The sequence below is a fragment of the Heterocephalus glaber genome, unplaced genomic scaffold (genome assembly GCF_053883595.1).
Source record: "Heterocephalus glaber isolate CG9 unplaced genomic scaffold, H.glaber_assembly_v1.0 deba00001454, whole genome shotgun sequence".
NCBI classification, from domain to species: Eukaryota; Metazoa; Chordata; class Mammalia; order Rodentia; family Bathyergidae; genus Heterocephalus; species Heterocephalus glaber.
Window position 1 is genome coordinate 13,712,999 of NW_028258303.1, and position 15,206 is coordinate 13,728,204.

General features: G+C 34.5%; 1 protein-coding gene across 9 annotated transcripts in view; it reads right to left on the reverse strand.

Annotated features, from left to right (window-relative positions):
- Positions 1-460: 460 nt before the first annotated feature.
- Positions 461-15,206, reverse strand: part of Cnot6l (CCR4-NOT transcription complex subunit 6 like) — a 127,735-nt gene continuing 112,989 nt past the window's right edge. For all 9 annotated transcript variants that reach the window (XM_013073355.3, XM_087215875.1, XM_087215877.1 and 6 more), the window contains 3 exons: positions 14,914-15,141; positions 11,368-11,570; positions 461-7,585 (listed from right to left, as the gene is read on the reverse strand). In XM_013073355.3, coding sequence (XP_012928809.1) covers positions 7,373-7,585; positions 11,368-11,570; positions 14,914-15,141 — 644 coding nt within the window. In that variant the 3' untranslated portion in view covers positions 461-7,372. The remainder of the gene's footprint in view (positions 7,586-11,367; positions 11,571-14,913; positions 15,142-15,206) is intronic.

Consider the following 15,206-nt stretch of genomic DNA (forward strand, 5'->3'; position numbering starts at 1 on the left):
ATAAGCTAAATTTAAGCACCAATAACCTTTATTAAAGACACAAAGTTAGCATTTGTTTCTTACTAATTTTACTACATGTCCAAAGGTCACCAGGGGAGTTCTGGTCATCCAAATCAGTTAGAGATCAAGTGCTCCATCTCAACATATGCTTCCATGATCACCAATGCACAAGAAAATGAACATAACAAATCATATATTGGCTTTTCAAGTTCCACTCAAACGTGACATATGTCCATCTGCTTGGATTTCTTTCTGGCAAAGAAAGCCACAGAAGTAGATTTAAAACATAATCTAAACAAAGCTCTTGTTTAGAATTTTTGGGAGAAAAAAAATGTAGCATGAATTTGTAATCATTTTGCCTAAATTACCTTGGCTCCCTAGTTCACTGTTAGAGGAGTACCAACCTAAAAGCAGAAACTTTCACTGCACAAATACAGAATCAAAAACCAAGACAAAAGTATGCAGTTGCAAAATGGCCATTTATTGCCTACAGGGAAGGAAAGGGAGGGAGAAAAGAAGTACACAAGTGCAAGGAAACAAGCATATATTTAGCCCTATACATCATATGTGAGCAGTACCCAATCTTCAAAATGGATAAAAGTATTTTGTCATCTGACAGTAGTTAAGGTTCTTAAGCACCTCCCTTCTGAGCTGCCACAAGATATAAAAGGCAGAACTGCTTTGTTTAGTCAATGTTCACATTAATGAAAAGATACTACCACCCAACTGTCCTTTTACACACACATTTTGTACAGTGTCTATTGTGAAATACATCTCAGCTGAGCAGTTTGGTCAAGATTCAGACTCATCGATTGTTTAATAGAAAAATAAAGCAGCTGGTGATTTTTTCAGAGAGAATGTGTTCAATAAGAATAGAACCACTTTCTCCAGGGATGACAGACAATGCTAAATGTTTAGAACACTACAGAATCAGTCTACTAAACACTAAACACTAGTAAGCTACAATTACGTGGCATTTCATTAAATCATCTAATTTAAAAAAGAAAATGTTAGATTTCAAACTGATTATTGGAACACAACAACAAATTGATTTAGTGTTTGGCTTTTTCTTCAGACAAAATCAAAGTAACCTAAAACAATCCATTTTGGAATAGCATTAACAGAAACTATCAAAAGTGTTCAGTTGAAAAATTACTAAATACTTTGCTCAATTTTAAAATCATGTGCTTTGCTTTCTGACCATTAGAATTAGTTAAAAAAACATTTTATAGGCCATAGAGTAAATAAAATGTATGCAAAACAATGAATTAGTTAATTTAATGCCAGGTAATGAAAATAAATGGACTCTTCCCTACTCAAATGGTAAAGTGAGTAGAAGTATAGATAGCCACATGGAGTTGGCACTTACTATTTGGTTGAAAGAAATCACAATGTGAAGATTTAAATTAATCCATAGTGAATTTGACCAAACACCTGGGCCCTTTAAAAGAGAAAATATAAGTACATTCTCTTAAGGCAGGGGACCTATACTACCCCACTTCAGAGGCAAAAAAGTTGAAACATTTGCCTTTCTTGAAATACTGCAAATACTCCTATTGAACTCTGTAACTCAGCTTCTCTTTGATGAAAGAACTGTTTGCATTTGGACAACTGTACCAATGCCCATAGTGCACTTCTCAGTGCTGCTGGTGTTTAAGAAATTTGCCACTCACAACACTGAACAATTCCAAATCCAGGATGCCGTAACACAGCCATCTAAACCACCCCACTCTAAAAGTTGGCAGAGCACCGCTCAGGAATTTCACAGGTAAGGGAATATATTTCTAGCAAGTCAAGCAAAGAGAAAGGAAAATATAGTTTCTGAATAAATATAAACCCAGATACTGCATCAATTACACTGCGTCAAGACTGAAACAAGTAGTAGGTTACTAAGCCTGTTGACTAAGAAGCAAAGTCACTGACACATCAATGCTGAGCCAATTTTGTGAGTTCAGATAATTACAGCCAAATTAAACAAATGTGGTACATATATGTAACAACTGGTAGCTTCAAAGAAAACATCACTAATTTAAAATTCACACAAAACTGAAACGAGCAAGAAAGGACTTCTGAAAAGGCTATGATTCTTATGCTTTACAGTTAAAAGTAACAGACACGGAAATTATAAGGGAAATTGTTGTAATAAAATTAACTAGTAATAAGAGCCAAATTATGCCTTCTAAAAGATTCTGAAAGCCGAATGTGCCATACTACTATGCCAAAAGAGTCATATCACTTGGCATTTGCATGCCCTTAACCTAATGTGATTTACTTCTGATGACACTTCTAATTTCAGAACAACACTACTCAGTTTGTATGATGTGCCATAAAAAAATTAAAATTTAATAGACATGTCCTTAATTCATTTGCTTTAAAAGTAAAAACACTTTTCCTTAAAATACTCTATTACTTCAATGTCATGTTTGATGAATGAAAACCTTAACATGCTTATTTTCCTTTGGTCTAAGAATAATTCAAGTCTAACCAAACTTATACCAAAATATATTTCTTGTTATTTCCCTATTTCTTCCTGCAGGACTTTTGATTAAACAGAAAAATTTGCATAAAGAAGGTATTTGGTTAAAACAAAAAACATGCATGCTCTTCCTTACCTCTTTCTTGAAAACCATTGTGGTTTTTGTTTTGTTTTGCTTTGCTTTCTTCTTTCTGTGGCTCTTGTTCAGAACATCCTGTAGTGATTGATATAAGGGCTTTCTTTTTACCTTTAGCTTTTAGGTGACAATTATGAAAAGATGCCCTGGGAATCCTATTCTTAAACAAATTACAACTTTGGTAAGTGAGCCAGGTTAAAGATATACTAATTTGCTTATTTTTTAATTTGAATTTGGTGATCATGATGGCATTACAAAATTACAATCACCCAAAGCAACCATAAAAGCTCCCACCTGTCTACACATTCAGAACTTTAGTTGAAGTTCCTGGTTTAGAAAAATAATTCCAACTTTTCCAGTTAATGTGCTACTTGTATTTCACAGAGTTATAAAAATGTAATGTAATTTAAAAGGAAAGGAGGTAAACAAATCTCAACACATAAAAAAGATGATATTTTTAAGAGGGAAAGGCAGGTACAAGAAAAGTGAAAACCTTGCAAATGTGAAAATTCACATTTCTGTCAAAATAGATGCATGACTCATTCTGAAACATGCCATAAAGTCTCTGTTTGCTATAAAACCATTAATGTAGCAAAAACTGATCATGTTTTTCTGTGATTGTAGCTACTGATCAGTCAGCATATTTTGCAAAGCTATTCAAATATATCAAACTTAGAATATAAAGCTTAGAATCAAATACGTATTGGGACACAGTCAATTTTTAATACTAGAAAGTTGTATCAGGAATGACAAACCATATACTGTACCACTGGTTCCTTCAAAGAACATATCTAACCTATTTCTGCTTGTGCTTTCTTCTTGCTATTTCATATGGGAAGTATGGATGGCATTAGTGATTTTTAGACATTTTTGGAAATGCAAATACAAATTTTCACCCATTTAACAATACATACTTAGGAGGAAGAATTTTTAAATGGAACACAATATATGTTTGCCCATGTTCCAATTTTAATGTACCACAACCTCCACTCTAATCTGTCTTAAGTGATATGAGTCTTAGATATCTACTTTCTCCTTTTCATCTTTGTGATTTAATATATAACTTTGAAGACATCAAAAAAAGGAGCAAATAAGAAACAGAACTTTATATTTTCTGCAAACTACAACACTAAAACACAGTGGCTTTTTAAATACATTCACCCAGGATGCTTATTAGTAAAATTAAATATCTGTCTATGAATATCAGAAAAGTAATTTGAAAAGAAAGAGCTTGGAAAAGGCAAATGGGAGGGGGGAAAGCTGGTCTCAGAACCCATTGTGCCATACCTGACTTTAACATGTGATATTCAAATGAAGGTTCACACGCCTTACATTAAAGAAATGAAATAAAAATATTCAACTATGTTATACAAAATTTTCTTTACATAAAACATCATAAATCTTGAACAGATTTACTATATCTGAATTCTAAAAAGTTGCCTATAGAATGGTGCTGGGATTCTGTTCTCTGCTTGCTTTTAGGCAGTGCTGTTGCTTAAAAGTTGACACCAGGCACAATATTTTAAAACAAAGTCAACAAGCAAGGAGCAGTAAGTAGATTTGAACCTTTTTCAGATGTCAGTCCTGAGGATGCTGCAATATTCCCCATCAAAATATGTAAAGCTATGAGGCAGATACTGATGCCTGAGAGAATGGATGACTTGACATGCACTTGTATGACTGATAATGGCAAACAGTGCAGTTTTCCCTTCCTCAAACAACACTGTTTTAATAAATTTAAAGAACACTCCAATTCTTAAATATCAGAAATCATGTTTAACAGTTTTTAAAAACATTGCAATCTAAAAATGCCCAATTTTCTCTTATGTTCACATAAAATATGCAGCAGCCCAATGTCATAAAGCTTATTAACTTATTCCGAGAACTAGAAAGTAGAAAGTAGAAAGTAGATGAACATATAAATTTTACTTTTGTTGAATATTTACTGTATGTCATTCACCTCTTCCTTTTGGCTTCTTGCTGCCAAAGTTCCAAATAGCATGCATTTTAACAAGACAATGCCGAGGACAGCAGCACTTCTGATCATCTGAACTGGCAGCTCAAAACAGATACCACTCCTTTTACAAAGGGAAAAGAGGGTGAAGGGTGCATGAAATTTGGGCAGTGTGGGCTACAGGGAAACCGTGCACATGAAATTTGGGTTACTATGCCCCAAGTGTGTGCGTCACCCAAAACACATCACAATTACTTCAACAAAACTACTACCAACATTTACTAAAACCACATTAAAAGTACACAGGATAATGACTGGTTTGAAAGAGTGCATTTGGAAGCAGAGAGAACCCAATTACACACCTTCCTGCAACAGAGTGCCTCAATCATACACAAAATAAACTTAAGCTGTTTACAATGTTTCCCAATTTTTTTTTATTTTTCCCTCTACATTTAACTATTAAAAAAGTTTTTTATTAATAAATGGGCTCCTCTGTGGTTCATATACAATCATAAGTGAACTTTAAATTCCATTTTATACAAACATCTCAAAAATATTGGGAGTGAAGTATGGTAGGAAATATTGCTCACATTGCTAATTAACATGCACATATGAAAGGAGGAAAATGTTTTGTTAGTGCATATACCTCCCAGCAGAAACCCACCCAAAATAAAAGACCCAAAATAAAACATACAGTAGCTGATTACAAAAAAGGTAATGTCCACAAAATTAAGTTTTTCATGCTATTCTACTTTCCAGTACTATGCTTCAATTTGCATGGCTAGATGTTGGATGCTTGAGGTATATAAGAAGGGGTACCTGCATATGGAGGAAAATCTTTTTTCTTAAGGGTTGTTTTTGTTTATTCTGATACTTTAAGATATTTAAAAGAATATTTTATTTACATCAAACTTCACTGAACTACAATGACATTCCAATTATAACAGATGACAAACAACGCCTCTATCACTAGGCACTTTTAAAAGGGGGTTTAGGCTTTACAGAACCCTTCTGATACAATCTCATACATGTTATTACATCACCCCACCACCCTCATCCCACTAAAATTACCCTTTAGGGAAATATTGTTGTATATAGCCTGATTGATTTATGCAAGAAATTAGTATGAAATGACCAAAGGAAATGCATCATTTAAGACTAATAAAACAACCTAACATGTCAGGTTTGAAAGAGACAAATTGTATATATTTAAAACTAATTAAATAATTTAAATTTGACTTATACTTTATATATTAGCAAGACACAAATATAGTCTATTTTCTTTTAAAATTTCATTCACATAATGGAAAATTTGTTTATTAAAAATATCACATTTTGAGACTAGAAACCGTAAAGTGCATGTAAAGTTTAAAATATAAATTTCAGAAAATTCCTATAGCAGCAAAAAAGCAGAATAAAGAAAAACTTAAAAATACAGACACAACCTTTTCCTGTTATTGTGCCATAATTAACATCAAGTAGGCAACCAATTTTTCCCCCAGAAAACAGTGTTATGTTCACTGCCTTTCGAGCCACCGATTTTCAAATGGCCCCTCCTGGGCAAAAAAAAAGAAAAGAGAAAAATTCCAACATATTTAAAGGCATCAACAGTTGGTAATAAACCAGTAGCTTCTTAATTCAACCCTGACAGAAAATAGAAACAAAGATTAAGAGCATATGATGGCCATTTGGCAGCTAGAGTCAGGAAAAATGATCCAAGGTTTTCAACTACTGTCCCCAAACGTATTCTTTCACTCCCTCAAATCTTTTCCATCGTTACCTGAAAAACCCAAAACCAACAGACACTTAATTTACTTGAGAAACACATGAAATATTTGTATGGCTTTCCCCTTCTGAAATTTTGATCGGGGCTTCTTATTCAGCAGTTTGTTAAACATTTAACTGTAATGCAAAAAATGATATAGATCATACAATATCTCTTTTTCCAGTACAACCAGACAAAAGAGTAGATAAAAATATGAAAAACATCAGACACTAATTTTGTGGGCATTTTAAATATGCCAAATTCTGTCTTCAAGACATATGGTAGTAAATTACTTGCTATTTCCCTACAAATGAACTGGAAAGACAGTCTTAGAATTAATACTTCTAAAAAGGCTATAATTAAACAGGGGAACAAAAAAGAGTGGTTCCTCAAAACAACCAATGAATCTCCAATAAATTGTCGTATGCTATTAAATGCTCGATTTTGAAGGCATATTGTGCAATCTTTTAATTTCCCAAGTTTTCTTCTAGCTAGAGGCTATATTGTAGTTTTTGTACAGATCAAAAAAAATTTAAGTGCTTTGTTAATGTGCAAATGACTAGTGGACCCAAAAGCCAGTGTACCATAAAGGAAAACAGAAATTCAAGAAATTTTTCCCTGAAAGGCATGCCATTGTTCAATTTAAAATCTTATATTTATAGTTTTTAAAATTTCCTTTCATACAATGATTGGCTCATCTGAAACCATTCACAAAAATGTGTTTTAAGAAAGCAAATACAATGTTCTTGGGCTTCAAATTGGTGATTTATCAATTATGAACACTGAAAATTATGAAGAAAGTCCATTTTAAAAACATATTAAATTAAAATTTTGGAAAGACAGTACTACTATTCTGGTTCCAGCCCTAGTGCCAAATGATATCAGTATGCATAAAAATGTACAAAGTCTTATGGCAAACACATAATGAAAGGAACCTGAAGAAGCAGCTTAAGGATGGCCATACTTCACTCCTACATACTTTGATTTACAACTGTACAGGTCCATAGCAACAGGTCCCCGTCTTTGCGGGGAAGTACTCCACTACCTCCGATTAGGCAAGTGAACACCATTGACAAGAGGCAGGATTGGAGGGTGGAGTTCAAGTTGTGTTAACAGTGAGAAGTGGTCTGAAGGGATGTGAGGGTGTGGACACCCAGTGATGTTGTTCTCAACCAGCCATTGAGGATCTAAAGGCCCCAGGACACCAAGCACGTTCATATGAGTCTTGGAATAGAAAATGTAGTCAATCACACCCTGGAAAGAGATTGGGGATTGGGAAAAAAGAGAAAAATATATGCTTAGAAAAAAAACTGTATGTAAAGAACAATCCATAATTTGTAAAAGCCAAATAACCAAGAAACCTGCATTTCTGGTGCCTGTTGTCTTGACTGTGGGTAAATAAAGCTCAAATCTGCAATGGATATCACATAAAGTGGGCACAACAGACCATACCATATCCTACGGAATCAGACAGCCTTGCATTTGTGCATAAGTGATAAATTGAGAAGCTAAACATACCCAATTATGTCTAAGCAGATTGGCCTGCTTGGCTTAGTGAAATTTATCAGTATAAAATTTTTTTTTTAGTACCAGGGATCGAACTCAGGTTCTTCCACTTGCAAGGCAGGTGGTGGGAACCACTGAGCTAAATCCCCGGCCCCTATCAGTATAAATTTTATAGAAACTGTACTGTCAATGACAAAAAGTAGAAAATAATATTTATATAACAGTTAATAAAAAGATAGGATGCAAATTCTTTTAATAATTAGAATTATACTCATTTACACATTGAGACATCCAAACATACTCAAAGCCATCATGAAGCCTGTTTCCCAGAATTGCTACATACAAACCATACACTTAACTGTTCTATTCTGTGATTTAGTTTAAAAATACTAATTTTTTACAAATCCTGATATGCTATACGTTCTTACATTTCTGTAAGTAAAAATCATTTAGCAGGGACCCATAGATATCATTGTATCTCTTAGAGTTCGATGATGTATTGGATCAGTAAGTCTCAAAACCAATGTGGACTTGACTGTCCCAGACTGTGTGTATATAAGACAGCAAAGTCAAATGTTTTCCTAGACAGTTTTTATCTAAATCAAGAGACCAGAAACCCAATTAGGGAGAAATATTTCTACTCCTGAAACTACTTATTCATAAATACTATACAAGCCAGGAGTGGTGGCACATGCCTGTATCCCAGAACTTGGGAAGCTGAGGTAGGAGGATTGCTGCAAGTGTGAGGCCAGCCTGGGCTACATAGTGAGTTCAAGGCCAGCCTGGACTAAATAGCAAGACCGCGTCTCAAAAAAAAAGACAAATACTATAGATAATGAATTTTGATCATATTCAGAAGAGAAGTTATACATCAACCCAAAACAAGCACTAATCATTTTTAGCCTTTTTGACAGTTTCTTTTTAAGAAGACTATAATATGGGAAAATATATTCTGTATGTTAGTAAAAACTACCCTGTATTGGGCTGGGGATTTAGTTCAGTGGTGCTGCCATCCGCCTTGCAAGTGCAAGGTCCTGAATTTGATCCCAGGAACCCACCACCCCCCAAAAACTACCCTGTATAAGTCTGCAGAACTTATTTGAGAAAAAGTAAAAATAATAAAAATAGCTTAGGAGCTAATATTATATTAGCTTTGCTTTTTTTAAAAGAATGTGAGAAATTATAAATTTCATAAGGTAACAGGGAAAGGCTTATTACCTGACATAATAGAGAGCTGTCTTTCCCCTTTTCCTTAAATGACTCACACCTTTACACTGGATGAGGGTGTGGAGTGAGGACAGCAGCAGGTTTGAATTAGGTTTATTAAACTAACCTGGTCTGCAAGTCATGTTGAGAAAGGTAATTCTCTTAAATGCTTATCTTTCACCCCAAACCAGATCTAGGTTAAATGACTCTGGATTCTAAATGCCACTTATTCAACAACCAAGAAAGCAAACAGATGTTAAGCCAACTAAAATTAAACATCCCACTGAAACAACGGCAGAATACTGTGTTGGAATTTGTATTTAATGCTGATCACATGACATTTTATACTTGATGCTAGCTACTCTTTTGTACTGATTGCTTTCAACACTGGTATAGCACTTATTATATAAAATACTTTGTATAAACCTGAAAAGTTCATTATGTATTGCTTCTACTAAAAGCTCAATTCTCTAGTTAGATGGGCCCTTAATTCATTCTCTAGCCATTCTTTCTATCTCATTCCATCCCTTCATACCATTCACTGATCCAGGTAGCCTACATATCTTCCATATTTATCTCTTCCCTAGTCATTTCTAGCTCTGTCCTATCTTATCCCATCCTATATATCTAAACATCAGACACTCTCTGAGCCAGGCATCTGTTTTTTTTAACTGTACTACTTTGGACCATGTAAGTGACTCAGTGAGCTTTTTGATCAATTATTAACAGGTATATAATGAAGAAACATCAACAAAGAATTTTAGACCCATTCAGGTGACTGATGAAGATGGCTTAGATTAATATATGAAATTTTCTCTTAGGAAAAAAAATGACCTTTAAAAAAAGCGAGCAAGAAATAATATATGTTTTCTTTTACCTACACACATACCAATAACACAGCTGTAGAATTTCTGAACACTTATTTTTGTAAATTTTCATTACAGGTATTTCTGGGTTATGCTGGCACATGTATTATATATATATCACTAAAGTTACAAGGATAGGATTTAACTTACAGTAAACTTTACTATTCAGTGTAGAGATGTTTCTTTAAGCTTACACAAAAACAGTGGAGTGCTAGAGCTGGATAGTGCCAATTATCTTTGTACCCCTTCCCATTCACTGTATTCAAAGGCATCGTGTTGGGACCTTGGAATCTACAGCAGCAGAAGTAATTAAACCACAGAAATCAGCAAATAGTACAAATCAGGGCTTCTTTCCCTAGAAAGTGAGCTATTAAGTATTTACCAGCATATCACTTCATGAGTGATTGAAACAAAATGTACTATCACTGGATAAAATTATCTAATAGCAAAAATACTAAATTAGATCCACTTTCAGGCAACTTTCTCTCCACTTCCTGACTACAAAAGCTGATTAATGACATCAATTAATGAATCACCTTTCTACCTCCTCTTGTTTCTTGGAAAGAAGGACTCTGGAGATGTGAAAGAGCCCATTTCACAAATTCCTGGGTATTGTATTAAATCCTCTCTTGGATTCTTTTATCAAACAACTTTCTAACAAATCCATGTTTTGGGGATAGTATAGGACATTAGTATAGATTCCTGAAATCCCAGAATGTCAAACAGAGGTAAAGCAAAATAGGAGCGCTCCAGATAGACAAACTGATCAGAAAATAGGCAATGGTAAAGTGATCACAAAAAACAACATAACTTTTTTAAAAAATAGCTGGTTCTGTACAATGGGCCCTTCAATTTCTTTTTTTTTTTTTTATTTTTGCAAAAAAGTGTCTTTTCCTTCTTTAAAGCTGCAGTGTTTCACTGCAAGGGAATATATTAGTAAGATTACATGGATATAAGATTGACATTAAATATAACCTTCTATAATTAACTATATGCCTAAAAGAAACTTGGAAAAATTTAAAGATAAATAAGATCAGTTGAAAATACTAAGAAAATTTTGACAAAATACTATATAAATTCTTTCAAGGTAAACATAGCTACATTATGTGCTTATTATTTGGATTCTTGTTGAAAATTAGGGATGGTATGGACAGGTGAATATACCACTATATACTCTCAAGTGCTTTAAACAGTGCCTTGCACATAGTAAACATTTTAGGAATATTTGCAAGTATTATTTGAACTTCAACAAATGAAGGGTCAAAATGAATTCTCAAGACAACAATAACCATAACCTAACAAATTTATGTGTGGGTGTATATGCAGACTAGACATTTGAAAACTTGAAAATTCTTGAAGATTATATAATTAATTATAAGTAAACAGTTTAAAGAGGTTTTGTTGTCACATGCTTGCATATGTAATAATTTCTATACCAGCCCAGAGGTTGCTACTCACTTTGAAATCAAAGGTGTAATTGGTGTAAGGCATCAAGTTATTTTCATAGGCGCTCTTAAGTTGGAAGCCATGTGTGATTCTCCCTTCTGAGCTTCCATTCTTTCCATTGCAGCTGAAGTTCATAAGACACTCATTGTACCTTAGTTCCTTGAAGTCTTTATGGTTGTCAGCTACTCCTCCATTGCTTAAATATTCCACAACACCTAGTAGAATAAAGTAAGGATCATTTAGCATTTTGTTCTTATACAAGGCTATAAGCTAAGACCTACTGCCATGTAGAAGCACCAGGTTCAGAGTGGTTTATTAGGTTAAACCGTATGAAACTGTCTTCTTTTGTTTTTGTTTTAAAATACCAAGTATCAGCTGGGAATGGTGGCATACACCTATTATCCTAGCACACTGGGAGGCTGAGGCAAGAGAACAAGTTCGAGCCCAGCTTGGGTAATTTAGCAACTTAGCAAGACCCTATCTCAAAATAAAAAGGCTGAAGATATAGTTCAGTGCAAAGGCTCTGTTAATTTCCACTAACACAAAAACAAAAAAATCAAATATCAAATTGAAAGGTATCTGCCTATCTCTACACAAAGTATTCAAGATTCACCCAGGAATATGTCCTTCATATTAGTGGTTCTTCAGGCTTTTTAGATGATTTCCAGGAGCTAAGTGGCATTCGACAGAAAGGTCGTGACCTTAAGTATTTTGGGAATATTATTCTAAACCACTATCTCTGTAGTATTTTCTCATTCTACACACTTAATCAACAAGTTTGGGAATATAAAAGAGGTGTGATTAAAAACCATAGTGAATGTTTAAATTTTGAAAAATTTTATTACAGTAAAAGACACATTGCCATTAATCCTACTCAAAATACTTCCCCTTGCTTTGAACACCTTTGTCTCAGCATTCTTGCCACATTCTGAAGCAATACTGGAAGACCTCTTTCCTGAGTTGTCAAAAATATAAAAAAGCAGGTGCATAATAACATTATGGTGTTGTCCTCATCTACCTGGTTCACCAGATCTGGCACTATACAACTTCTGGCTCTTTCCCAAAGTCAAAATAACCACGAAAGGCAAGTGTTTTAAATTGATTTGTAACAAGGCAGTCACAGAACAACTAAAGACCCTCATTTATATGGTGTTACAAGTAACTTATTAATAAGATTAAAAAGTCTTCCACAGTTATTCTTACTTGGTTAATAACTTTAATGAGAACTTTAAATAGGATGATTCCCCCTCCCTTGTTTCAAACACATTCTTGGATAAAAAAGATAAAGTGAATAAAAGCTAGTCTTCCATTGTGCTGTCATGACTGCCTCAATGCCCTGAATAGATTCAAAACATTTACCTCTCATAGTCATTTAACTTTGGAAAAAGAGCCAGAAGTCACATGGGGTGCCAGAATTTGGTAGGTGGACATACCATGTTTTTATGAGCCTGCCTTTCCAGTGGATGGCACTTGGCAGCAGCATTCTGTGTGTTTTTTTAAGCACACCTTGTAAAGGCACTCACAAGAGGACTCCCAGGACAGATTCAGAAAGTGGCGAGAATGATGGGATCACTGTGATCGATAACAGGGGAGTATAGTAAGAAGAATGAGTGACAATGTGTCTTCTGATCATATCTCATAAATACACATATCCAAAAAATTTTACAACAAAAAACGATGTTGCATCAACATTTCAATGTCCACAGTCAGCTAGACAATATCATTATTTTGAAATAACATGAATTTTCTCAGTCTGACAATATAAAGAACTTTATATGCCAGAGATATACCACTTAGCCAAAAATATTAGACGCGTCATATCTAAAAAGTTGAAGCATCAACAAAACTCAAAGAAGTTTCCAGTGAATTAGCAAACATGAAAAAATTATCACAAAAATTATCACATCATCTCTTACGATGAGAATTAGTGAAAACTAATATTATAGTCATCTCTATTTGTGACCAATGACAGCAAGATATAGTGACTAATGGACAACAACACTATTGTGAATAGCTCAAAAGGAACTATCATTTTCCTAGCAAATGTCAAATACTGTACATACTGTTAAGTGCTTTACATGCTTGAATTCCACAAATAACTCACTGATGTGGATAAAATGATTATCTTATTAAAAATGAAGAACTTATGGGTAAAGGTATGGCTCAGAGGTATAGCACTTGCCAACCATGGATCAGGCCTGGGTTCAATCCCCAGCACCACACACACACACACGTACAAGAGGAACCTGGTCACAGATGGCACAGATGGTCAGCAGCAGAACCAGGATCCAACCCTGAAGGACTGGCTCCACAGTCAGATCATTACTTTTTGTAATCAATGATAACTTATACTTTAAAGCAATTTAATTTAAAAATAGAATTAAGAAAGGAGGATATGGTTAAGGTGCCAACTGGCCTAGAGGTCAGAAAAAGAAATATTTGTAAACAAAGATTTCAGCATTGATTCATTTGCTAAAGAGAAGATGCTGTTTAGCTTAGTAACTTTAAAAAATATTCCAAGTTTAAAATAATAATAAAATAAAAAAATAAAAAATATTCCAAGTATAGATTTTGAAGTTTTTTACATTTACTGTTGAATAATAATATACAAAATTTAGAATTTTAGTAATAGCAAATGAGTAATTTTTTTTTTTTCTGGTACCGGGGATTGAACTCGGGTCCTTGCGTAATATTTTAATGTTTTACAACTAAGAAATTTAGTATCTGAAATGAAGAAATTAAACAGTTTTAGACATAAAGTAGTTCCGCAGTGGTCAAGAAGTAATATAAAATCCTAGAACTCTTGATCATTCTTTTATATCTAATATTAGTATTGAAATATAATTTAATGAATTTACTGAAAACTTGCCAAAGTTAACTAAATACCTCTGCTATTTTCTGATTGTCACTTCAGATTATTCTTCTCCACTGTACTCTGTGCCTCAGGAAGCTGATCTTTATTGCAAAAATGGTAAACCCCATCCCCACAGCTTCTAGTTGAATTTGAATGATAAGCAGCACTGGCAGATCAGTGAACAGGAACATTTAGGTAGGGGTCTGTTTCCCCCTGGACTCCTTTCCTGTTGCTCTGGTGAGCACTGACTACATCCCATTACATAGCCTCTTCTACAACTATAACTAGTTTTGCCAAGTTCTGATGACAGCTCCCACCACTTTCCCCTTTAGAAGCAGGAGTGGCAAAGAGACCAGAATTCCCCTAGTGGCAGAGTATTGAAGTATTCAACGTTTTTTTTTCCATTAACCCTGATCACACCTTTGGAAAGAGTTTACTAAACTTTCCTCAATTACCCATTGTCCCATCCCTGGAATTCTCACTGATATACTCCCTAATTTAGAAGAGAAATCTCTAATCAAAAGTTAGGGAAGAGGGCTAGAAATGTAGCTCAGGGGTAGTGTGCTTGCCTAGCATGCATGAGGCTATGGATTCAATCCCCAGTACAACACATTATCCCCCCCCACACACACACACATAAAATTAGAGAACAGCAGGCTTTTCAAGTAAGGCTAAAAGCAAGGAGGAAATTATGTTATAAATACCTGAATCTGGCAATGAGTTAAGATCTGCACATAGCACCAGCGGGATGGAATTAGGATCTGCAGTTGGGCTGCCAGGTCTACTCGAGGCTTTTTCCAGAATGTTTTTAACCTCTGAGACAAACATCATGGTCTGGATAAGTTTCACATCAGAATACTCTGGGTCCCAATGCATGTGGGCATTTGCCACTATAAGCAGCTGTTTTTCTGCAGCATGAATAGGCTTCATACCTACATTGAAACATAAAAAATAAAGTTATGTGGGCCGGGGATTTACCTCAGTGGTTTTGCCGCCT